Below are 23,367 nucleotides of genomic sequence, written 5' to 3' on the forward strand. Positions count from 1 at the left end.
TGCTATTTTAAAATATAAAACTAATTCGTGCAAGTAAACTTGTTGGGGTGTTAGATACTATTTTTAAGCATTTACCCCTATATAAGAATTCAACTCCGGCATTAAGCACCAGATTGTATGTGATGATTACATATTTTTAACCCTGGGGCAGCAAGGTTGAGAACAGTGCTGGACAGAGAGTTCAGTCATTGGCAACCGGGAGGACTGATGTTCAAGACTTAGGACTGAAAAACAGTCAGCTCAGTCCCACTCACCAGCAATACTTGCTAAGAATTTTATGTGTTTACGCAGTTCATGCATTTGAACTGAATGTTTTGAGGTGGCATTCAGGGGCCTTCTCTTCCCTTGTTGCCCTTCTCTGACTGGCTCTGTTTGGATTCTTAGTATTTCCCTGGCCTCATCTTCTCAACTAGTCAAAAAAAGATTACTCGGGTTTTCTGTGCCAACAGGAACCTTTTCCTGCCTCCTGAACATTTGGCCCCGTTCTGGTCCTTGCCAGGATGCGTCCCCCCCTCCCCACGCCCATTCCCCTTCCTGCTGCTCCCATCTCTGTCTGGTCCTTATCTCTCCCAGCACTGTTCTGGGTTTGTTTTATTCTCTGGTACACATTCCTTGCCTCCCAGCTAGGTTGTTAGTTTCTCCATCAAAGCCAGCCCTGGTCACCTTCCTATGGGCACGGAGGTGTTGGTGTTCTGCCAGCATCTTGTCTGAAGAGCCCAGCTTTAGTCTGAGCATATCACATCCTGTTTCTCATGTGGCTTTTGTCCATGGCATCCTTACTTTTGCGCTCTGCCGTGTAGCGCCAACTGTGTCAGGAACCTGGAAGAATTTTGTTTTCTTGTGACTCTGTCCCAGCAAAATTCCATCATCCAGTTGTTCTGGTAGGAACTCATAAAAGGATTATCTGGGTTCTCGTAATAGTTAAATTCAACAATTCCAATACCTGAATTGTTGCAGTGCTGTCTTCGGGGTCCAGGAAGGGATTACGTGTAGGCATTTTCATGCTAGGCTCTTCTCCTGAAGCAGATTTGCAGGGAGTTCGGGCCTCCTTCAGGCAGTCCCCAGGACCTGCGGCCAAGGCAGCTGTGGCCAGACCAGACCAAGGGGATTGGATGTGGGGCTTGTGCCACTGTCTGTCAGGAAGACTTTTCCTTTGGGGGAAATGAAGTATGGAATCTGTACATCCGTAGCTCATGAAATAACCCCTAGTCCAGGCATATTTATTTTACATGATGAATGTAGTGGTTAAAAGGATGGGTGTTAGAATACAGTCCCACTTCTGTGTAACTTCAAGTTGGCCAGGTCTGCCTCAGTATCTTTATCTGCAACATGGGGCTAATGATACCTGTAGTTATCTTGAGCACTAGTTACCTGCAGTTATCAGGAGCATTAAAATGGGATGAGGATGTATAGAAGGTACCACAGCTCCTGGACCAAGGATGCTCTCAAATGGTGGCTGTTTTTATCATTAACCATAAAGGCTAGGATTTAACATACACTTATGCATACTGTTCTGGTGTTTTCCCAAGGAGGCATATTGGAATATTGTTATATAGTGAGAAAGTAACTCAATTTTTCACTCACATTTCATTCATCTGATTGTATCAAAAATAAGTTTACTTGCTCTTTAATAGTTGCTAATTTTCTCTTTTTTTGAAAAAGATTTTTTTTTTTAATTGGGGAAGGGGAACAGGACTTTATTGGGGAACAGTGTGTACTTCCAGGCGTTTTTTCTAAGTCAAGTTGTTGTCCTTTCAATCTTAGTTGTGGAGGGTGCCATTCAGCTTCAAGTTGTTGTCCTTTCAATCTTAGTTGTGGAGGGCGCAGCTCAGCTCCAGGTCCAGTTGCCGTTTCTAGTTGCAGGGGGCATAGCCCACCATCCCTTGCGGGACTCGAGGAATTGAGGAGTTGAACCGGCAACCTTGTGGTTGAGAGCCCACTGGCCCATGTGGGAATCAAACTGTCAGCCTTTGGAGTTAGGAGCATGGAGCTCTAACCGCCTGAGCCACTGGGCCGGCCCTAATTTTCTCTTTTTAATGAAGAAGACTCAGGCGAAGTTCAGAATCTGACAGGGAATGGTGTTGAGAAAGGTTTAAAATAATGTCAATTGTTTTTATAATTTTTAATTTTAAGATTGTCTTCTCTTTATGGGAATTGATACTGTTTATTTTTCCCACTTAAGTAGTAATAAGTATTCTTTTAAAAATAAATTTTAAAAGGGAGTAGGTTTTTAAAGGAAAATGTCAAACGTTAACAACAGAGCCATTGTGTACACTATGCAGGTTATTTATTGCACAGGTGTCATGCCCGGGGGAGGGGAGCTGTTGGCAAACTGGGGCCAATATATAGCCTATGATCTACTTACCAAGCCTTGTGCCCTGGTACAGGATTGTACCCGCTGAGAAAATGCTGTGCCTTTTTCTAATTCTCACGAAGGGACCGTGTGGGCTAGCAGTAAGCAGTGCTACGTTGGTATGCAGCATGGCAAAAATAGTGAAGGTGGCGTGTAAGTGGGAATCTTGCAAGACAGGTTTTTGTATTCTCCATTGCACAGACGGAGATGGAGGCTCAGAGAGGTGCATTGACATGGCTAAAACTCTGACTCCTTTTCTGTGCCCATGTTTCATATTCCTCTCTGAGAGCCTAGTAAAAGCACGCTAATATGTGGTAAGGGGAGCAGACCAGGGGCAATGGAGGCTGCATTCACAATAGGAGCAAATCCATGCAGAATATGTAAATAATATTTCATAAAAGTTATATATGACCTTTATGGAGAAAATTTAATTGGAGGACATAAAAGATGTACATGGAAAGACATGCCATGTTCATGGATGATAAAGTTCATCATTATAAAGACGTTGACTCTTAGTAAATTCAGTACAGTTTCAATAAAAATCCCGACAGGGTTTTTCATGGAAATGATAAGCTGATTCTAATTCATGTGATATTGTAAAGAATTAGGAATAACCAGACAATTTTGGAGTACAAAGTGGGAAGTATTTCTCTATGAGATATCAAGGTTTATTGTGAAGCTGTAGGCATATAAAACAATGTGGTCCTGCTCTGTCCAACATAATAGTGATGAGCCACATGTGCCTATTAAGCCCTTGAAACGTGGCTAGTATGAATTGAGAAGTACTATAAATGTAAAATACACGCCAGATTTTTGAAGACTTAGTAGGAGTAAAAAAGAATGTAAAATATGTCATTAATAATGTAAAAATATTGATCACATGTTGAAAAGGTAATACTTTGGACATACTAGGATAGATAAAATATTAAAATTAGTCTCCCCTTTTTCTTTTTTATGTGACTACTAGAAAATTTTTAATTACACGTGCAATTATGCATAATATATATGTTATTACGTTTCTCACATATATCTGTTGGGTAGCACCGGTTTAGACCATTGAAAGAGATTAGAGCCCAGAAACAGGCTAAACATACATGGGAACTCGGAGTATGATAAAGGTAGCATTAACAGCCAGTGTGAAAGGCATAGACTATTCAAAAAACAATGATGGGACAATTGGCTTATTTTCGTGTCCCCCTCAAAATTCATATGTTGAAGCCCTAATCCTTAATGTGATGGTATTTGGAGGTGGGGTGTTGTTGGGATCTTATTGGGGTCAGATTAGGTCATGAGGGTAGGACCCTCACAATGGAATTGATGCCCTTAGATAAAAAGGAAGAGGCAGGAGAACTCTAGTGAGAAGGTCTACAGTCCAGGAAGTGTGCTCAAACCAAGAACCAGATCATTAGTACTTTGACCTTGGACCTCCTAGCCTCCAAACCTGTGAGAGATAAAGGTTTGTTGTTTAAGCCACCCAGTCTGTGGTATTCTGTCATAGCCCAAACAGACTAAGACAGTTATGAAAAAAGTAAAATAGATGCCTGATTTATAACATATAAAAATAAAGATGAAGACCTAAAAATGAAAAACTTTAAGATTCTTAGAAATTATAGGGACTATTTTTGTGGCCTTGATGTTGGAAAGGTTGTGGTTTCAGGTATAACCTTTGCTGTATAACAAACCAGCCCATGACTTAGTGGCTTAAAACTGCCACAATTTATTACATCCTACTATTCTGTGAACTGGCAGGTAGTTCTTCTACTAGTTTCACCTGGACTCACTCACATGGCGGCATTCAGCTCGCAGGATGGCTGTGCTCACTGGACTACCTGGCGCTCTCTCTTCTTTGATGGTCTTTCACCCCATGGGCTTCTTCATAGCATGGTGGTCTCAGGGTGCTAAGAGAATGAGAGTGCAATCTGCAAGGCCTCCTGAGGCTGACACTCAGAAATCACAGAGCACCGATTCTGCCTGTTGGTTGGTTAAAGCAAATCACAGGGCTGGCACAGATTCAAGGACTGGGGAAGTCCCCATCTTCTGGTTGGGCAAATGAAGTCACTTTGTACAGGAGCATTCCAGATGATAGGATTTCCTAAGGTCCAAAAAGCACTGACCATTAAGGCAAAGGTTGACAACTTCAACTACATTAAAATCAAACACTCCAATTTCTGAAAACACCCATTTGAAAAAATGCAAAGGTAAGTCATAGGCTGGGAGAAGATATTTGCAACCTCTTTTAGTATCCAGTTATATAAAGAACTATAAATCATGAGAGAAAGGCCAACAACCCTTTAGAAAAGTGAGCGAAAGATATGATAAGGTAGTTTATAGAACATAAGGAAATGACGTTCCACTTCGTTAGTTCAGAAAAATGAGAATTAAAAACAGGGAAATACATGGGGTGGCCGGATGGCTCAGTTGGTTAGAGCGCAAGCTCTCAACAACAAGGTTGCAGGTTTAATTCCCGCATGGGATGGTGGGCTGCGTCCCCCCTCCCCACCCAACTAGATTGAAAATGGCAACAACTTGGAGCTGAGTTGCGCCCTCCACAACTAGATTGAGGGACGACTTGACTTGGAGCTGATGGGCCCTGGAGAAACACTGTTTCCCAATACTCCCCAATAAAAAAATTTTTTTAAAAAAACAGTGAAATACTATTTTATGCTCACAGACTGGCAGAAATGAGATAACCTGATGATACTAAGAATGTTGTGAGGAAGAGGAATGCTCATGCACTTCTCATGAAGATAGAAAGTCCATGTTGTCAGCGTCTGGTGACGTACAGGTGAATGTACCCTGCCGTGCCTGCTAGAGACATTCCTAGACAGGTGCTCGAGAAACACAGAAGGGTAGATACAGTGTTCCTGCCAACACTGTTTGTAATATTGGAGATGTGAAAGCAACTTAAATATAGAATATTAGCCAAATAAATTGTGTCATGTTCACTTCAACATAGTATATGGCAGAAATCAGTGAATAAGAGCTGTGTGGATCAGAACTTGCAAACGTAATGTTGATTGAAAGGGGTATTTTCCAGAATACTTATACTGTGATACCATTTATGTAAAGTTTGAACCACATCAAACAATATTCATAAATATAAAAGGAATGGCCTCTGAAAGGGAAGGAGAGAATGAGATCAGAAAGGAGAACAGCGGGATTCCAGGCTACTTTGATATGTTTTATTTCTTAAAAGAAAATCTGAGGCAGATATGGCAACGTGTGAAGGTTTGGTAATTCTGGGTAGTAGATTTGTATTATTACTTTGTACTTTTCTGTCTGCTTAAAATATTTCATTAAAAATACATGCTTTTTTTTTTTTTAATTTTTATAAGAGTTTATTTGAGCCAAACTGATCACATATGCCAGGGAGCAAGATCTCCAATGCTCCTTACATACCTATCTTTAAAGTGGCATAATTTTGGTCATGTAGGATCTTCTAAAAAATAGTCATTTTTACATTTGCAATGATCTGGAGTTTGATTTTCTGAACATAATTTATACAATTTAACCAGTAAAAAAAAAAATCGTGGAATTGGTAGGTTATCTTTGATATTTCCTGATGGAGTGTTAAGACTGTAGAATAGAATACTACATGTCCGGGATAGTTTTTAGAAATTGCCAGATCAAGACTTTTGTATGTTACAGAAATCGGAAAGTGCTCATGTACTGCTTTTTCCTCCCTTGTCCCAGGAGACACACTTTGCTCCATCTGAAGTCCATATGGCTCTGTATGATGAAGATCTCCTGAAAAATCCTTTCTATCTGGCTCTTCAAAAGTGGCGTCCTGACTTGTGCAACAAGGTGGCCCAAATCCATGGCATTGTAAGTGCATCAATCCTCAGGGTTGTCTTTTTCCGTTAGGCACAGACCAAGCAGTGCTGGCAAGGCCAAAAATATGGTAGATTTCAATTAAGTGTAGAGGGGAGTCAGCTACAAACCTGGTTAGTGTAACAAGCCCCAGACCATGCTCAGTATGTGAACAAGAAGAGAGGGACCGCCATGAGCTGCTTCCTCCAAGAAGCCTCCTGGGACTGCACCAGCCCAGAGTGTAATTCTTTCTCTGAACTCTCAGCCCATGTTGACACAGGTATTATGGCATTCACCTCGGTTTCTCTTACTTCCATGTGGACCCCGAGGGCTTCTCGAGGGCAGAAATCATATATTCCTCATCTGTGAGGTGGGTGCTCACTCCCATAGAACAAGAGAATGTGAACAGGTTTGTGTGTCGCTTTCGAGGGCATTTACTAAAGGGAAAGAATTGTGAAAGAACTTTTGTAATAGAGACCACAACCTCGACAGCCTTCACGGCAGCCAGGTAACAGGAATGAGCGAAGTGTGTAAGACAGACCACGGCCTTTGGGTGGGGCCTCTGCTGCCTGGAGAGAAAGCAGGCCCCACACTGCAGGTCTGTCCAGTTCTGAGGTTGGTGGAATTGTCAGCGTCTTACACAACACGTTGGGACACAGTGTATGGGCGCCTCTGTGCTGTCTGTTTGTGTCGTCCTTCTGAGTGTTGTTCTCTTCTCATACTATGTTCCCACTTTTTTTGCCTCGAGGTGTGACTACTCAGGTATGTTAGGTGACTGCTGATTTGAACCAAGGGAGAAGTCAGTTTAGCCCAAGTTGAAGTCAGGTTCTCTGCTGCCTCTCTGGAAAACTGGTACTTTCACCCCACCCAGTCCATCCCTGTGCCAGCAGAAGCCCCATTTCTTAATGTCCCTTCCAGTTTTCATGATTGATTTTGTGATTCATACATTTTCCCCAGAATTTTTTCCCTTTGAATTTTAGAAGTCATAAAGTTCGTTATTAAAAAAAAAAATTGGCGAATATAGCTATTGCCAAAGAAAATAAAAATTTAATAGAAGCTCATCAGAGACGTTCATTGTCATCTATTGTGGTCACACTAGTTATTAAATGCTACTCTAGGCATGGCACTGTGTTTGATGCTGGGGATTCAGCAGAACGTATGAATATCCTTCCCCATCATTACTCCTCTGAGGATTAAATTCCAGTGGGAGAGATGGTCATTCTCTGGGCAAATACGTACTAATTACAGTTGTGGTAAATGTCACAGAGAGAAAGTGCAAGATGCAAAGCAGTCATAGTAACTGGGAACGCCTGACCTAATTGGGGAAAGATTTCCTTCCTGTCTTTGTTCTACGATATTTTTTTAAATACCGTCTAGATGAGAGTGTATTAATGTATGTAACTTTCTCTTGCTTTTTAAAAATGCCGCACTGTGGAACGCTGTTGTTTCTCAGGAAGCTCTGTGGGACCTGCCTGCCTTGCTCACCACTGTGTTGCCTGTACTTAGCACAGTTCTGTCACTCAGTAGGTGCTTTTCCAGCAGCAAGCTGTGGAATCGCACTCAAGCTCACATTAGCAAAAGGAGAATTTTGAGTAAGAAGCTTGGCATCTTGGTCACCTTCCTTTCAGGTACCCCGAGGAATAGGAGATTCTTTTTAAACTGCCACCCCGAGTTCCCTAGGCCCCTTACTCCTTGAGAGCCAGAGCATCCACGAGTTGCTGCTTGGGGCCTGCACTGGGCAGCACAGAATTCCTCGGCCTTGTTCAGTGGACTCAAGAATCAGCGAGGCCAACTTCTCAGCTGAAGTCAGCAGTGGTGGGAAGGAGAGAGCTATGGGTATCCTGCTTAGCCCGTCTGATATTGTTAGCTAGCGCCTGCCCCCTGTTGGCTGTGTGATGGGAGCGCTGGCTCATCCCTGCCTCATTCATGACCATGCTCCATTCACATCTGTTGATTGAATGAAAAAGAATATTCCACTCACCTCCAGAAGAGTACTCATCTTTTCGGCCACTTCTGAGGGATCCACGTGGCCTCAGCAGGTGAAGCTGAATTTCTTTCTATGGGGCTTGGCCACTGAGCTAAATTTGGCCACTGTTGAATCCACCCTAGGGATCAGAGTCCTTTATTGAACTCTAAAAAATGTGAAATCACCACTTTTCTGTCTTTTTTTTTTTTAATTGAGGCATGTTGGAGAACAATGTGTCTTTCCAGGGCCCATCAGCTCCAAGTCGTTGTCCTTCAACCTAGTTGTGGAGGGCGCAGCTCAGCTCTAAGTCCACTTGCCGTTTTCAATCTTAGTTGCCGGGGGCGCAGCCCACCATCCCATGCGGGGATTGAACCGGCATCTTGTTGTTAGGATCCGGTTGCCCCTTCGGCAGCTCAGCAGCACCTCGTTGTCTTCAATCTACCATGTTTTCCCGAAAATAAGACCCAACCGGAAAATAAGCCCTAGCATGATTTTTCAGGATGACATCCCCTGAACATAAGCCCTAATGCATCTTTTGGAGCAAACCAAAAATAAGACCGGGTCTTATTTTCGGGGAAACATGGTAGTTGTGGAGGGTGCAGCTCACTGGCCCACGTGGGAATCCAATCGGCAACCCTGTTGTTCAGAGCTCGCGCTCTAACCAACTGAGCCATCCGGCCACCCCTGAAATCGCCACTTTTAAACATGTTTGTCCCTTAGGGTTAACTGCCCCTCACATCTCTCCCTACAAGCCAAGCTTGTGGGCCACCTCAGCCTCACGTGACCATGTGAGCAGCTGAGATGCACCTTGATTGCTTCCCCTACCTGTACTACCTGCCCCAACCCCTCCTGGAGCCAGACTTCCTTCCCCACGCTTTCCTTTGATGGGGATGCCTCTGTGTCCAGGCCGGCGCGTCTTGCCATCATCTGCTCTCTGACTGGACAGCAGAAGCTCTTTTCCCCATGTTCCCCAGAATCCAATTACAGAGACCTGTGACACCCACACGCTGCTTCTAAATAGTCACCCCTTTTCTTACAACCATGCAGCTAATTATGCAGTGTGGCTTCTTCAGAGCAGGCTGGGCAACCCTGCTGTACCCCTGGGGCTCTTGTCCATGGGGCCTTGTGGGGAGAGTCCTCCAGACTCCTTGTGGGGAGAGGTTCAACTCCTCTCCCAGGTGGACTGGGGGTGGGCCCATTTGCCTATAGGAAAAGCAAAAATTACAAAAATGTGGTCCTTTCATTCTGGGCCTTAATTATGGAGTAGGTAGGCTGTTGAGCACTGGCTTGGGAACCTAGCAGCCTGTCTTACAAGTTCCGGAGAACTGACTTTCAAGTGAAATACCTAGACAGCCCCGCTAAGGGCACTGATGGCCTTATTCCAGTTCTCAGGATCCAGCCAACAAACATTTATTGAGTATCTACTATGTGCCAGGCACTAGGCTGGGTTCCCAGGGTTACACGGATGAGTGGGGAACACAGCATGCCTTCAGGAAATTTCAGAAACAGACTGTAGGACAGCAGAATGAATATCAGTACAGAAGTCGTTATGGGTTCCCGTGGAGTACGTAACCCAGTTGGGGAGGAGTCAGGAGGGCTCCCTGGAGTAGGTGTCACTAATGCTGAGTCTTGCCTTTATTCTACTGTCTTTTCTTTAATTACTATTATTTTCAAAATTCTTTACAAAAGGGCTAGAATAGAAAGTTTTATCGTTAACCTTTGAAATGAGCAGGTCTCCAATTTACAGCCATCTCCGTAACTCTAAAATTTGAGTACTGCATCCACAGAGGCTGTTAAAACTCCGTGACACCTACTCCAGAAGTAGTCTGAAGCTCCGTCTTATGAGCTTCCAAGGCACTCGACCTCCCCGCTCTCGGGCAGTTTCATAGCTGCCCCCCCGCAGCCTCTCCCGTGGCTGGCTTCCTCCCCCTACTCTCCCAGTGGCACTCAGAACTCTGATAGAGATGGACGGAGCCACAGGGAGCCAGCTGCTGGTTCTGCTTGCAATAAAATGCTCCAGGCAGCATTGTCAGCCTGAAAACTGGGGGGTCTCAAAATCGGAGCGCCTTCTGTTCGCACAACAAACATCGATTGGGCACCTACTGTGTGTCGAGTGGTAGGCTGGGGAATGGGGACACAGTGCAGTAGGAGCCAGTCATGCTCTGTGCAAGTGAGGGAAGTGGAGAGGCTTTCGTAAACCGGTCAATAGAATGCAGTCACAGTTGGCGTGGAGTTCACCCAAGCACCTCAGAAGTTCCCAGCCCCTCAGGGGCCCTTCCTCATGTGACTCCTTCATCCACAGAGCTGGAGGGGGACCATCTCTTGGCCTCTCTGACTTTGGCATTAAGCATCCCTTAGGTCCGGTTCCTGATGTCCCCTTGCCCGTGGCAAACTCTCAGGTCTCCAGGGTCTCCTTTGTCTCTCTGTTCACTGCTGCTATGATATGAGGTCCCCGGGAATCTTGAAGTTGCTTCTCAGTTCAGGCTCATACCTGAGGGCCTCCCTTTTCTTTCTTTAAGTTTTACTTTTATTCAAATTTAAAATTACTATCTTTCATTTCAAGCATATGAAAGTAGAAAGAATAATACAATCGGCCCCATGTATCCGTCACCCAGCTTCAACAGTGATCCATTCATGGCCACATTTCTACTCCTTCGTGCCCTCCACTCTCAGCCACGGGATTATTTTGAAGCAAATCCCAGAAAAATTATAGAAGGTAGTCATACGATTTGATCTGTAAATGTTTATAAATGTATTTTCAAATATAAGGACTCGTAAAAAATATAAAATAACTACAGTGCCATTCCATTATCACAGCTAAAAAGTTCCTCAGTAATTCTTCAGTATTATCAGTATCTAGTCACTGTTCAGATTTCCCAAATTGCCTCATTTTGTTGTTGTTGTTTGTTTGTTTGTTTTACAGTCGGTTTGTTCAAATCAGGATTCACAGGAGATCCACACATTATCTCGAACTGATAGGTCTTTCAGGTCTCTCTTTTTCTCCCAGCTTTATTGAGCTAAACTGAAGTACACTAAGCTACACATACTTAATGTGTAAACTGCGATCCATTTTGACATGTATATAGACTTGTGAAATCATCGGCAGTCTTAAGTTTCTCTTTAATTATATCTTCCCCTTTCGTCACTTTCTTTCTTTCCTTGCAATTCACTTGTCCAGCTCATTTATCCTGTAGCGTTTCCTGCATTCTGGCTTTTGCCAGTTGCAGTCCCGTGGTGGCATTGACCATGGTGCTGGTCTCTGTGGTTCCTGAAATTGGTAGCTGAATCTAGATCCGGGCCTGCTTCGGTCTTGATTTTCGGGTCATGCCGCTTGGTAAACAGGCTGGAGTTCTTCCATCAAGGGCTTCCTTCTCTACTGTGAGGAGCTGGCGTGCCCTCCGTGGGGACAGAGGCTCTTTTTAACCTGCTTGGGGAAGCTCCTGGTGGCAGCTGCTCCTGCAGGCTCCAAAGTTTCATGGTGTCTTTGCAGAGGAAACTCCGGCAGGTACTGGGCTGTTTTTCCAGCCCTGGCTTCAGGAGCAGAATGGGGCAGTGGTCGGGAACGTGGCAGGAGTTTGAATCACGACTCTGCCACTCACTGGCTGTGTGGCACGTTTATGATTCATGTGATGGGATTGCGAGTGACTTTTTAGTTTCACTTCTCTGTGCTTTCCAAATTACCCTCTCCATCTGGAATCATTCCTGAGCCTGCTGAGGATTAAGTGGGACACCTGGGATTAACTGTGGGAAGGACTCCTCAGGGGTGGGAACAAGCCCCCCAGTCTGCAGGTCTGAGATGGAAGAGGACTCGTGCCACCTCCCTCTGTGTGGGCCATCACAGTGACAACAAATTAAGTCAGCTGGCAGCGACTGCTGCCATTTTGGCAGGTGGCTCCAGGCATTCTCTCTGTCAGCTGGCTGCCACTGCAATTCCGGCTGGAGTGGTTTTGGAGATACATCCTGTTCTGCGGAAGTTGTGTTAATAAATTACACAGTTCCTTCGTATTCACCCTAATTCTTTTTTTCCAGGTCTTAGTACCCTGCAAAGGAAGCCTGACAAGCAATGTTCAGTCTACTTGTCAGTTTGAGTCCTATATTTTGATACCAGTGGAGGAGCACTTTCAGACCTTAAATGGAAAGGTATTCATTTCTTTGTGGGTCAGCCAGGGTTGCTCACTCAGTGTTTGGGCAAGATGGAGGGGAGAGAATCCTGCTTCTTACCCTTTCACATCTATGTTAAATAATGGCCTTGACACACACAGCAGCCCTGTGGGGTGGGGTTGGAAGGCCCTCTGCCTTTGAGGAAAGAGGAGCTGGTGGTGGTGAGCAGGGCCCTGGCCCTGGCCTGGGAGTGTGAGGAGGGGCCGGGCGTTTCTCCCTCAGCCCATGGGGTTCCTGCCAGTGAGTTGGGCACTGGAACACTCTTCGACGAGGTCCTGTCAGAGTGAGCTAGTTTATCCCAGTGACCTCGAAAGCTCGTTGGTTTCTTAGCCACAAATTGGACAACAGGAACAAATTTTTAGTTTGTTAAAAACTTTTTGGTTTGAAATCATCTCAACCCTACAGAAAGTTTCAGTAAAGTGTAAAGAACTCTCATACACCTTTCCCCTAGATTAGTCAACTATTAACATTTTGGCCACATTTGTTTTTTCTAGATAGATTGGGCAAGCTGTGTGTGTGTGTGTGTGTGTGTGCGTGTGTGTAAAATACACATATTATTGCTTTTTCTGAACCTTTTCCAGAAAGAATAAGTTGCAAACACCATGTCCCTTTACTCCAAAACAATCTACTGTGTATTTCCTACATAACTACAGCACAGTGATCAGTATCAGAAAATTTAACATTAATAGAAAAATGGTCTCTAACATACCATCCTTATACAAAATATACTAATTATACTAATAGCCAAAAAAAAACCCTCTTTTTTCTTTTTAGGTTCAGGATCACACAGTGCATTCAGTTGGTCTTTTCAGTTTCCTTCCATTTGGAAGAGTCCCTCAGTCTGTCTTTGTCGCTCATGACACTGACATTTTTGTTTTGCTTTGCGGGCTCTCCCTCAGTGTGGGTTCTCTGATGTTTCCTCGTGATTAGATGAGCAGTTACGCATTTTTGGTAGGAATGCCTCTGAAGGGTGTTGTATCTTTCTCAGTGTATCTTGTCAGGAGGCACGTGATGTCAATCTGTCTCATTGTCAGTGTTAACTTTAGAGTATGCATTTTCTTATTTTTAAGTGGAAACAGGTAGTTTCTGAGAGTGGGATGGTTCCTTTCCTAGTCAGGACGGTCCCCAGTCTCCAGCCTGCCCCTGGTTGGGGGAGGGAGCCACATTCCCCTGTCACCGGTCTTGGCCCCTTGGGCCTGACAGCCGGGGCTCACGCACAGGTACTGTGTGGGGGAGAGAAAAGATGGGACATGGGGTGACCTGGACTCCAGCTCAGCGGTCAGCAGCCCTGTGGCTCACGAGGCATGCTGCTGTTTTTCTGCCAAGCATCCGCTCACCACAGCTGCTAGTCCCGTGTCAGTTTATTTATTCTCTTTGGAGTACCCAAATCTACAAAGAGAGTAGAGTTGGGCTTATCATGGTGGGTCTGCTCTGCGCACCCGGCCATGGCCAGCGTGGTGAGCCATGGAGGGCGCACAGCAGTGTGCAATTGCCAGCCCCACCCGCACTGCAGCACCGTCACTGTGGTCTCGTATTCAGATAGGAGAGCCTCACTGTTTCCTTTCCTGGGGGGTGCAGGTTTTCTGCTACCCTAAGGAACACCTGAGTGCTTCCTTTGTTGCAACATTTAAAAAGGATCAGGATACTACCTAGACACAGCTACAGGGTGAACAAAGAGGAAAGAAAAACATTTTAGTGTTACAAGTAAAATAAAAGAGTGGTCCTGCCCCTGCAAACCCACACTGGAGCAAAGGCTGCACGTCGGGTGAGGTGCTCCATTGAGGTCCAGACGCCCACCAGGGGTGGTGGTCACCACTGGCTGATGGTGCAGTGACTCTTCTCTTGTTCCAGGATGTGTTTATACAAGGAAACAGGATTAAATTAGGAGCTGGTTTCGCCTGTCTTCTCTCAGTGCCCATTCTCTTTGAAGAAACATTCTACAATGAAAAGGAAGAAAGTTTCAGCCTACTGTGTATAGCCCATCCTTTGGAAAAGAAAGAGAGTTCAGGTATTGTGGGAGAAATGTGTTTGTTGAACTTCCTGCTGACATAACTGTTATAAACATCCCATAAAATATTCAAGAGCCCACTAGAAACCTGCGTCACTGTTTATATAATTCCCCACATAACTTAATCGAAAAGTCATCTTGAGCTAAGGAGATCTGGATTGGGGCTGCTGTGTATGGTTGCACAGATTGGCTATTGCACAATTCCAGGAGGCATGTTCACATAGACCTCAGGGTAGATGTTACCTTGTACAGTTGTGCCAAGTGGTAGCCTGGCTTTGTTTCTGGGCCTCAGCGTTAGCTCATACAACGTTATTACCCACCCAGCCCCACTATTGTGCCTCTTTAAGATTGTATTATATTTAATGAATAATAATCCTTCAGTTGCTCCAGGAGATTGAGATAACAATGTACCAAATGCATTTGGAGACTCGTGTTATCAGGAATCAGGGCTTCTTCACCAAAGCCTCACAGGTCATGTCCATGGTCTCAAGTAGTCCAGGTTTTGTCCCAGGAAAGGACTTCAAGAAAACCAGGCTCTCTGGACCCCAGGCTGTCCTGTAACTGGGCCGCCCTCGGGCAATATCTTGAAATAAGGTTATCCCCCTCCTCCCCTGGAAGATGGGGCCCCACACGTCGGGGGAGCAGGGCAAAGGAAGTGGGACTTCTCCCGTTAGGAAACAGTGAAGGTTTCAGCCAGCCTGACCCTCTGTCTCTTTTTCAGAAGGGCCTTCAAAACCCTCAGATCCCTTTTCCTTGAAAACCATTGAAGATGTGAGAGAGTTTTTGGGAAGACACTCGGACAGATTTGACAGGAACATCGCCTCCTTCCAGCGAGCCTTCAGGGAATGTGAAAGGAAGAGCCTCCGTCATCTCATAGTCAGTAGCTGTGTCCCGCTTTGCCAGACTAGTTTAGAGCCCTGGCATCCCTCTCAGTTTACTCTGCTGCCTCCGCTGTTGGAAGTTCTGTTGAAAATGTTTCCTTCTAACTATAAAAGTACTACAAGCCACTGTAGAAAACTTAAAAATCACAGAGAAGTATAAAAATGAATACATGAATGTCGTTACTCTCTGTGTTGACCCCAAGAGGAAATTTTCCCTACTCTTAATACATATACACCTAAAGGAGAAGGAAGTTGAAAGCAATCACATCATTCATTTGATAAGCTTGCATCAGCACTTGAAGCTTGTCACCCGGGAAATACATTCTGTGAAATGCTCTCCTTACTCCAGGACCCGTTGTGCGTCCTGGGTTTTATGTTACAGCCTCGGATTCCGAGTGACGTGTCTCTCTGCTCTGTTGCACAGGACTCAGTGAATGCTCTCTACACCAAATGCCTCCAGCAGCTTCTGAGGGACTCTCACCTGGTAAGCAGCAGGACTTTCAAAGCAGAGAGTTGCAGTTTGCCCACACGCAAATCCACACTCTAGCTGTACTTCTCTTGCCTTCTAGAAAATGCTTGCCAGGCAGGAGGCCCAGATGAACCTGATGAAGCAGGCGGTAGAGGTAAGAGGCCAAAGCAGCAAGGGGAGGGAAGGCGGCAGTGCCCTGGGCTCTCCTTTGCCCCCCACATGCCCTGACCTGGGGTCCATTGATTTCACAGATGTACGTCCAGCACGATATTTATGATCTGATCTTTAAATATGTGGGGACCATGGAGGCAAGCGAGGTAGGTTCTAAACCTTCATCAGCCAGGATGGAAGCCTCATTCTTTGCTTTCTAAGAAACTTGAAGCTTCGTTAAAATCTTTTGTTAGGATGCCGCGTTTAACAAAATCACAAGAAGCCTTCAAGATCTTCAGCAGAAAGATATTGGTGTGAAACCAGAGTTCAGGTAAGGTTTCGCGCTGCAGCAGCTCGGAACCCTCAGAGGCCGAGACGCCATTTCTCCCGGTTGAACTTGGTTTGTACCAAGGAGCAGTGCAGTTATTTATGACCAAAGACACAGGGCTGACATTGGCAGATGGCTGTTTTGTAGCTGTCACCTTCCTGCACCTGTCTGCTAACATGCCAGCTGGGTGGGAGCTAAAGAGCCTGAGATTTTGCACGCTTGGTCTCTAGGTGGGCACATGACCCAACCAGGTGGGTTCTACACGCAGACATCTCACCTGCCCATCTGAGGGAACCCTGCCAAAGAGGCACCTCCTTTTGAATTAAGTTTCATTAGGATACAAAAATGTCTAAAGTGTGTATATTTAAATGTTTCTTTTTCCTTTGGGCTATTTCACTCTGGGGTAAGGATTTTTGGGTTTCTTTGGTTTCTGTTTTTTCTAATTTCCGGAGCAGCTGTGTCACCAGGCAGTCTGAATGGGACACGTAAAGCTGTTGTGTTTTGCCCCTGACTTGAGTCAGATAGCTTCTGAGTTTCTGTTGTTGTTTTTCATGACTTAGGGTTGCGGTAAGAAATGTAAGTCGAAGGTATGTCACGATGGCAAAGAAGAGCCCTCGTACTGGTCTTATGTTGTCACTTGCCAAATTACTTTGCAGCTTCAACATACCTCGTGCAAAGAGAGAACTGGCTCAACTGAACAAACGTACCTCCCCACAACAGAAGTTGGTTTGTCTACGGAAGGTGGTGCAGCTAATTACACAGTCGCCTAGCCAGAGAGGTTTGTGCTGGGGAAGGGGCCTGGCAAGTGGGGGGGGGGCAGATACCTCTGCCCAGATGCAAAGGTCTGTTAAGGAGCAGTGCTGTCTGAAACGGTCGTACAGATGGGCCTATGTGCAGCCAACACGCCAGGGTGAGTGCCCCGGGGTCTGTTCTGAGGAGTGGGTGCCCACTGATGGTGGTGGGGGGTGGGGCTGACATGGCTAAGGTAACAAAATGGTGGCAGAGGCACAGCAGCCTCCAAAATGAGCCAAGCTGGTGTTTGGTATGTGGGGGTTCGACTGTTCGTTCGACTGTTCTCCCTCATTTTATGTAGGTTTAAAATTTTCCTTCATAAAAAGGAAACCAAATTGAGTTACAAAAAAAGTAATGAGGAGGCAAATCTGTGTGTGAAGATGGGGGATGTTCTGCAAAGCACATTACGCAAAATAAACGGGAGTGTACGTGGTACGCTTCCAACTGCATCGCAGAAAGAGGGGACGGCTTATATCCATACATCTGATGGTGAATTCAGACTGTCTCTGCAGAGCTAGGCAGGAAGCAACAGCGATAGCCTCTGGGAAAGAAGACTGGTGGCAGGGATGGGAGGGGCGGTCACAGTTTGCTCTCTTGTGCTGTTTGAATTTTAAAACCCTGTGAATGGGTTACTTAAAATTTCAAAGCAAAAATAATAAAGTCAAGCGACATGTGGGCATGAGACTCCACCGAGTGTAAGAGAGAAATGATCTCAGGAGGAAATAGGCTTTCAGCGGTGGCTCTGGGCTCACCGTGGCTTTGTGTCCCCCGGTGCTGGCCGCCCTGGACTCTGCATCCAGGAAGGTGGCGAGAGGTTGTCTGCTTGGTGTTCCTCTCTTTTGCACATGTTCTGAGCATGTTAAGCGTTCGTTTTCCTCTTAAATATGACATCTGTTCAGGACACTGTAAAGGAAATTGTGCAATTGACTTTCTCTCTGATGGGTAATGTTACTGGATTGTGGTTTTGTGGGTTGGATGGTGGTGGGGAGCTGCTACTCTTGCTGATCTGTTTGAGTCCCGTGATGGCTTTGAACATGTGTTTCCCCCTTGCAGTTAACTTGGAGACTATGTGTGCTGACGATCTTCTATCAGTCCTGTTGTATCTGCTTGTGAAAACAGAGATCCCTAATTGGTAATACTTTTCGGTAATACTTTTTCAAAATGGCGGCACTGGCACTGTACTGCGATGGGTTTAGTGTAACTAGGAAATGGAGCACCTCTTATGAGTCAGGTGCGGTGCTTCCCCCGCCTTCCTTCGGCAGTAGGCGGCTATCATTCCATTCATAGATGGGGAAACTGAGGCCCAGAGAGCTCATGTTTCTCGTTCTGGAACACGCAGCGGCAGGCTGATGGTAGTTCTGTGTGGCCCCAGAGCCCAGCCTCTTCCCATAGGAACCCACCGCTCATTTTACAATAATCAGCTTTCTAAAAACTAGCCTATTCCAGGAAAATAACAAAGTAGTTTTAACTTATTTTCCTAATTGCACACACTCTTGAATAGAGAGAGCAAGGGGGCGGCAGTCCTCTCTCCCTGGAGACATTCGACTTCAGTCACCAGAGCCAGGTGTTAACTGCATATACAACAATAATACCTTTTTCTTCCCTTTTGTTAGGATGGCAAACTTGAGTTATATCAAAAACTTCAGATTTAGCAGCTCGGCAAAAGATGAACTGGGGTACTGCTTGACTTCTGTTGAGGCTGCAATCGAGTATATTCGGCAAGGAAGCCTCTCCGTTAAACCACCTGTAAGATCCCCTCTTGCGCTGGCCTTTCTTTGTGGGTGTCCTCGGGTTCTGAGGTTGGTGTGGGGAGAGGGGATTCTTAAATTGTCTCCCGAGAATGGGGCCTCAGCTGTTTGCGGGCCCGGAGGCTTGACAGCCACCCCACACACTGAACACTAACCACCTGATTGGTTGTGAAAGTCGGTAGGTTTTCGTTGGGACTCACATGGTTCACGTCTCATGTCATCTGTCCTCAGCGTTCTCAAAGGTGCATGGGCAGAGGGGAAGCTAGAAACTGAATCTAGATATCTTGACCAGGACGGGCCAGAAATGAGAGTAATGTTTGCAGTTTTTAGGACTCAGTGGCCTTATTGCTATTTTCCTGGTTGGTTGGTGAGCTTTGGCTAGGGGAGGCGATTACATGTCTATGTGAATTGGGAGGCTCTTAAACCAAGATTGCATTACTGGCCTATTTCGCTACATACCAACCAGCAAAACGTGACTGTACTCAGAGAAACCACAAAGTTAAACATGATAAAGATTTCTGTACTCACTCCAAACCGAGAGTCATGAGGATTGAACCTTCATTTGATCCTAATTTTCTAATGATGTTAGAATCTCCCAAAACAGTGATAAGTTAAAACGTCTGGAAAAGAATATAATAGGCCTGTCCAGACAGGGGCACTCGGGTAAAAGCAGTTTCCTTGAATTTATTCATATTAACATGTTTATGTATTTTCCAGCCTTTCCTATCCATGGATACTTTACGTAACTGAAATTGTATACAGAACTATAAACGGTTTTCCCCCTAAGAGAACAGTTTTATTTATTATCTGATTAGAAGACTAATATTTGCTTATAAACAATAGTTGCAATATATAACACTACAGGGAAGACAACAAAAGCCTTTTGTAAACTTGCTGGCTGGGGGTGACTTGCATTAACATTTGGGTATATGTCTTTTTTTCTGTGCCTATACCATCGTATTTTTAACCCAAGTTTGAGATTATGCTGCACTTGTTGGCACGTAGCTCGACATTATCAGGTGCTTGCTGAAGAGCTAAGTTCTGCTCTTGTCTGGGTTCCGGTTTGACCGCCCACATGTATGCACATGAAATTAGAAGCTGTCCAGCTCATCTCAGATGTGGCTGGCTGTGACTCTTGCAAAAGTGATTTGTAATTTAGGAGGAAATCATTAGCATTCTAGAATGAATATGCTTGTGCATTCTGCTTTGCACAGGTGTCTGCAGAATCAATTGCCACTCACTTCCATAGTTAGGGGAGTAAGATTTCTTGATTTAAAATTGTCTTCTGTGAGGTTCTAGGAACGTGTTGTTCCCATGGTGCCTGGAGTGATTTTCTGTGGTGACCCTGCCCTTCTGGTGTTTTCCCCGTCATTGGTCTGAGAGATCAGTCCTTTCCTGGCTCTACCACCCTGCAGAGAAATTGCCAGATGCTCCTTGACGGGGCCGGGGTGCCCTTGTTAGCTGGAGGGAAGTGTCTACCTCTTGAAGGTCCTCCTGTCCCCTTGCTGCCCCCATGCTGTCCCATGGCCACCCTGCTTTCTTACTTTCCATAGCATGCAGGCAGGAAGGCTAACGCTCGAAGGCCTTTGGCCAGAGTGTAAGGAAGTGGCTGACCAAAGAATGTCAATCGGATTCCCCCATCTACTTTCACTTCAGAAAATATTCCAGTGGGATTGAGGGTTGTTTGAGGGGCGGCCCCTCTTGTGGTGATGTTGGTTTAAGTCCAGCACTGCTGTTTCCTGTTGGGCAAGTCTGTTTGTCTCTCTCAGCCTCTGTCCATCTTCCTGTCTACACTGGGGATACTGCTGTATATTTCATCTCTTGCTAGGTGGTTGTGAGAATCAAATGGGGTATTTGAAAGTGCCTTTTTGAAATGTAAAGTGATACTGGTGCCCTTTCTTGCTCTCCTACTACCCCTGCATCTGGGTGTCTCCGTTTCCTGATTCTCCGGTGCGTTCTGCATGGAGAGCCTCAAGGATGACTGTTAGCGTGTGTTGGCAGGGGTGATGGGACACAGCCCAGGGTACCCCTCTTGTCAGGGCATCTGACCCTGGTCTTGCCTTCCCAGGTGGGAGGTGGTTGGTCCTGTCAGAGGATGGGACAAGGTGTGCGTCACCCTTACAGCAGGATCTGAAGCCCATCCCTTGGGTATTGAGGGGGTCAGGCGTGAGAGATGCTCTTCCCTTTACTGATGGAGCAGGTGTCGTGGCTTCCTTGTCTTTGTGATGCCAGCACTGGGATTCTGTCTGTGGCATGGCCTCTGCCGGAGCTGCCGACTCGTTCCTGTCAGCACTGCAGCTCCATCTAGAAATGTTTGAGACCATTATGTACTGATGTCCTTCATTTCCTGGGGAAGGAGCCCAAGAGTATCTCCATACAGCAGGCGAGGTTTCTGAAAAGCATTAAGGGCTGATTGTTAGTATATTTAATTATGTTTTTGTATCGGCTTTTTGTATACTATAATGTAGTTTCACAAAAATTTTCTCCCCAAGATAGAATCATACTTGAGATAGCTATATTCTTTAGGCATAAAAGCTTAAATAAAGTCTCATAAATAAAGACTTTTAGCTCTCTGAAAATAAACATTAGTGGGATGACTCTAGTTTTACCTTTGTGGACCAAAAAAATAGCGGGGAGAACCCTGACAGAATCTGTACTCTGCTCTAGCTTTGCACGTTTCTGGTCTTTCTCACTTTACCGGGTTTTCAATAAATAGCATTTACCCCATTCCCAAATAGGTCTTATCTGATAAGCTGTTTCTTCTGGTAGCTCATTCTTCCCTGAAGATTCAGTCCTAGAAGACCCCTCTCTTCATCACTGCTCTTCACACAATTACCCAGAGTGGAGGAAAGGACCCTGAATTTACTTGAACAATGTCTTTGCTATTTCTCTGACCCTAAGCTGCTTGGCTATAAATCATTGAACAGAACAGGTTGTTAGAGCTTTATATAGGGTCTAGCAGCTGGGAGCACACATGGCGCTAATTCTGAGGTGTTGGCGTTTGTTTGCCAAGTAAACCCTCTTAGGGAAGTCAGTGTGAGGGAACCGGCTTGACAGCAGACCCCAGAAATGGTCCCTTCTCTGAGATGCTGTTGCCTCTGTCGTTAGCTGGACCTCTGAGTCAGAACTTTGAAGGCCATAAAGAGAGCTTCATCCTACCATTTTGTCAGTGTTGGTGAGTTCTTCTGGCAGTAGCTGGCTGGAAAAAATTCCCTTTACCTCCCACCAAGACTCTTTTTAAGGAAGTTAATTTGTCATTAGACCATTTATTGCAGGTGCTCAAGTGAGCATTAAGGTGTCTTGCTAGAAATTATTTCATAAAGTAAGGATACAGTTTTAGATTTTTGTATCTAGGTAAACATTATCTGCAATAGAAGAGCTGACTTTATTAATTGGGTTGGACCCCGTATCTTATTGGACTTCAGGCCAGTGGCCATATTGTTTGCTATTTTAGTAAATATGTTCAAAACGCAAGACCCCTCTCTCTCCTGCTGATGGACACTGGGAAATAGCAGCCTGTCAAATGGGTTTCCTGTCTGTAGACCGCAGATAAAATGGCAGGGGATAGGGAGATGCAGACTAGGACAGAAATTTGAGAGGAGGAGGCCAGGACGATCCAGGTTTCCATCTGGAGGAGGATGGTGTATGCGTGCTAAATTCCGCACTTGGAGATGACCCATTCCACACGCACGTACAGCCGGCGTGCCGCCATTCTCCCAGATCCCCACCGGGAAATGGTCGTCAGAGCCACCACTTCCTGAAGAGATGGGTAGGAAACCCTTCTTCCAGCCTGATGAGGGTCAGCTCTCCAGCTCAGTGAGGCGGCCGCGAGGCACTGCTGCTCTGTTCTGGGGAGATGGCGAGGACTGTTCCTGGGGTCCCCTCTTCTGACGGATCTGCACCAACGTCCCATCCCATGTGATAAAACGGATTGTTGGGTTTCTCCTGCAGGAGTCCGAGGGGTTTGGTGACAGACTGTTCCTTAAGCAGAGGATGAGCTTACTGTCTCAGATGACTTCCACCCCTACTGACTGCCTGTTTGAGGTAAGGCCCCAAGAAGCCCTTGTGGGCACAGACGTGAGGACACGTCATCTGCCGCCGCTCTGGCGACTCTGCAGAACCCACAGGGTGGTCTGCGAAGTTCAACACAAGCGCGTCTTGTGCTCAGAGTGGGTGGTAGGAAAGCCGAGGGTTGATGAGTGGCCTCGGCACGTCTGCCCCTGCCCCGGCGTGTGCTGCGCTAGAGCCGTGCTGGTGGCTCACAGGTAACACTGGGCCTTCCTGCGTGGAACCCCCTGCCCTGGCTGTCCTGTCTCAGCTCAGTGAAACGCAACTTGTCTTTCAAGGCCAACTCGGTGCCTCACTGGTGGCCCCTGCAGAACTGATGCCTCTCTCGGCTCCAAGAGCCCCACAAGGCAGGTGTCTGTGTGCACATGCGCTGGCCCAGGAGGCCACCGTTAGGTATGGGTGTCATGATGGTTGTTTGATCATGTGGCAGCACATGCGCATCTGATAGACTGCTGGGAGGCTGTCATGGTGCCCCACTGGGTAGTCAGCAAGGGCTGGGTGAGGGCGGACCTCCTCAGGTGGCCACCTGGAGCCGGAGTGGGTTCTGTGGAGGCCCAGAAAGCCTCCTGGGCCAGCCTGCTCCCCAGCACATCTCACTCTCTGGGGGAGCACATCCCAGGAATCACAGGGCTG

General features: G+C 46.0%; 1 protein-coding gene across 3 annotated transcripts in view; it reads left to right on the top strand.

Moving 5' to 3' along the window:
• The window catches only part of ANKRD27 (ankyrin repeat domain 27), a 49,663-nt gene that overhangs the window by 3,656 nt on the left and 22,640 nt on the right, over positions 1–23,367 (top strand). For 2 of the 3 annotated variants that reach the window (XM_074314440.2, XM_074314443.2), the window contains exons 2-14: positions 5,025–5,138; positions 6,047–6,178; positions 12,159–12,269; positions 14,142–14,298; positions 15,020–15,174; positions 15,604–15,663; positions 15,749–15,802; positions 15,900–15,965; positions 16,053–16,129; positions 16,783–16,904; positions 17,972–18,050; positions 18,532–18,664; positions 22,618–22,710. In XM_074314440.2, the coding sequence (XP_074170541.2) occupies positions 5,112–5,138; positions 6,047–6,178; positions 12,159–12,269; positions 14,142–14,298; positions 15,020–15,174; positions 15,604–15,663; positions 15,749–15,802; positions 15,900–15,965; positions 16,053–16,129; positions 16,783–16,904; positions 17,972–18,050; positions 18,532–18,664; positions 22,618–22,710 (1,266 nt within the window). In that variant the 5' untranslated portion in view covers positions 5,025–5,111. The remainder of the gene's footprint in view (positions 1–5,024; positions 5,139–6,046; positions 6,179–12,158; positions 12,270–14,141; positions 14,299–15,019; positions 15,175–15,603; positions 15,664–15,748; positions 15,803–15,899; positions 15,966–16,052; positions 16,130–16,782; positions 16,905–17,971; positions 18,051–18,531; positions 18,665–22,617; positions 22,711–23,367) is intronic. The other variant, XM_074314441.2, reaches the window with a different exon arrangement.

This window comes from Rhinolophus sinicus, chromosome 8, assembly GCF_057876585.1.
Source record: "Rhinolophus sinicus isolate RSI-liver-muscle chromosome 8, RSI-T2T, whole genome shotgun sequence".
In the NCBI taxonomy this organism is placed as follows: domain Eukaryota; kingdom Metazoa; phylum Chordata; class Mammalia; order Chiroptera; family Rhinolophidae; genus Rhinolophus; species Rhinolophus sinicus.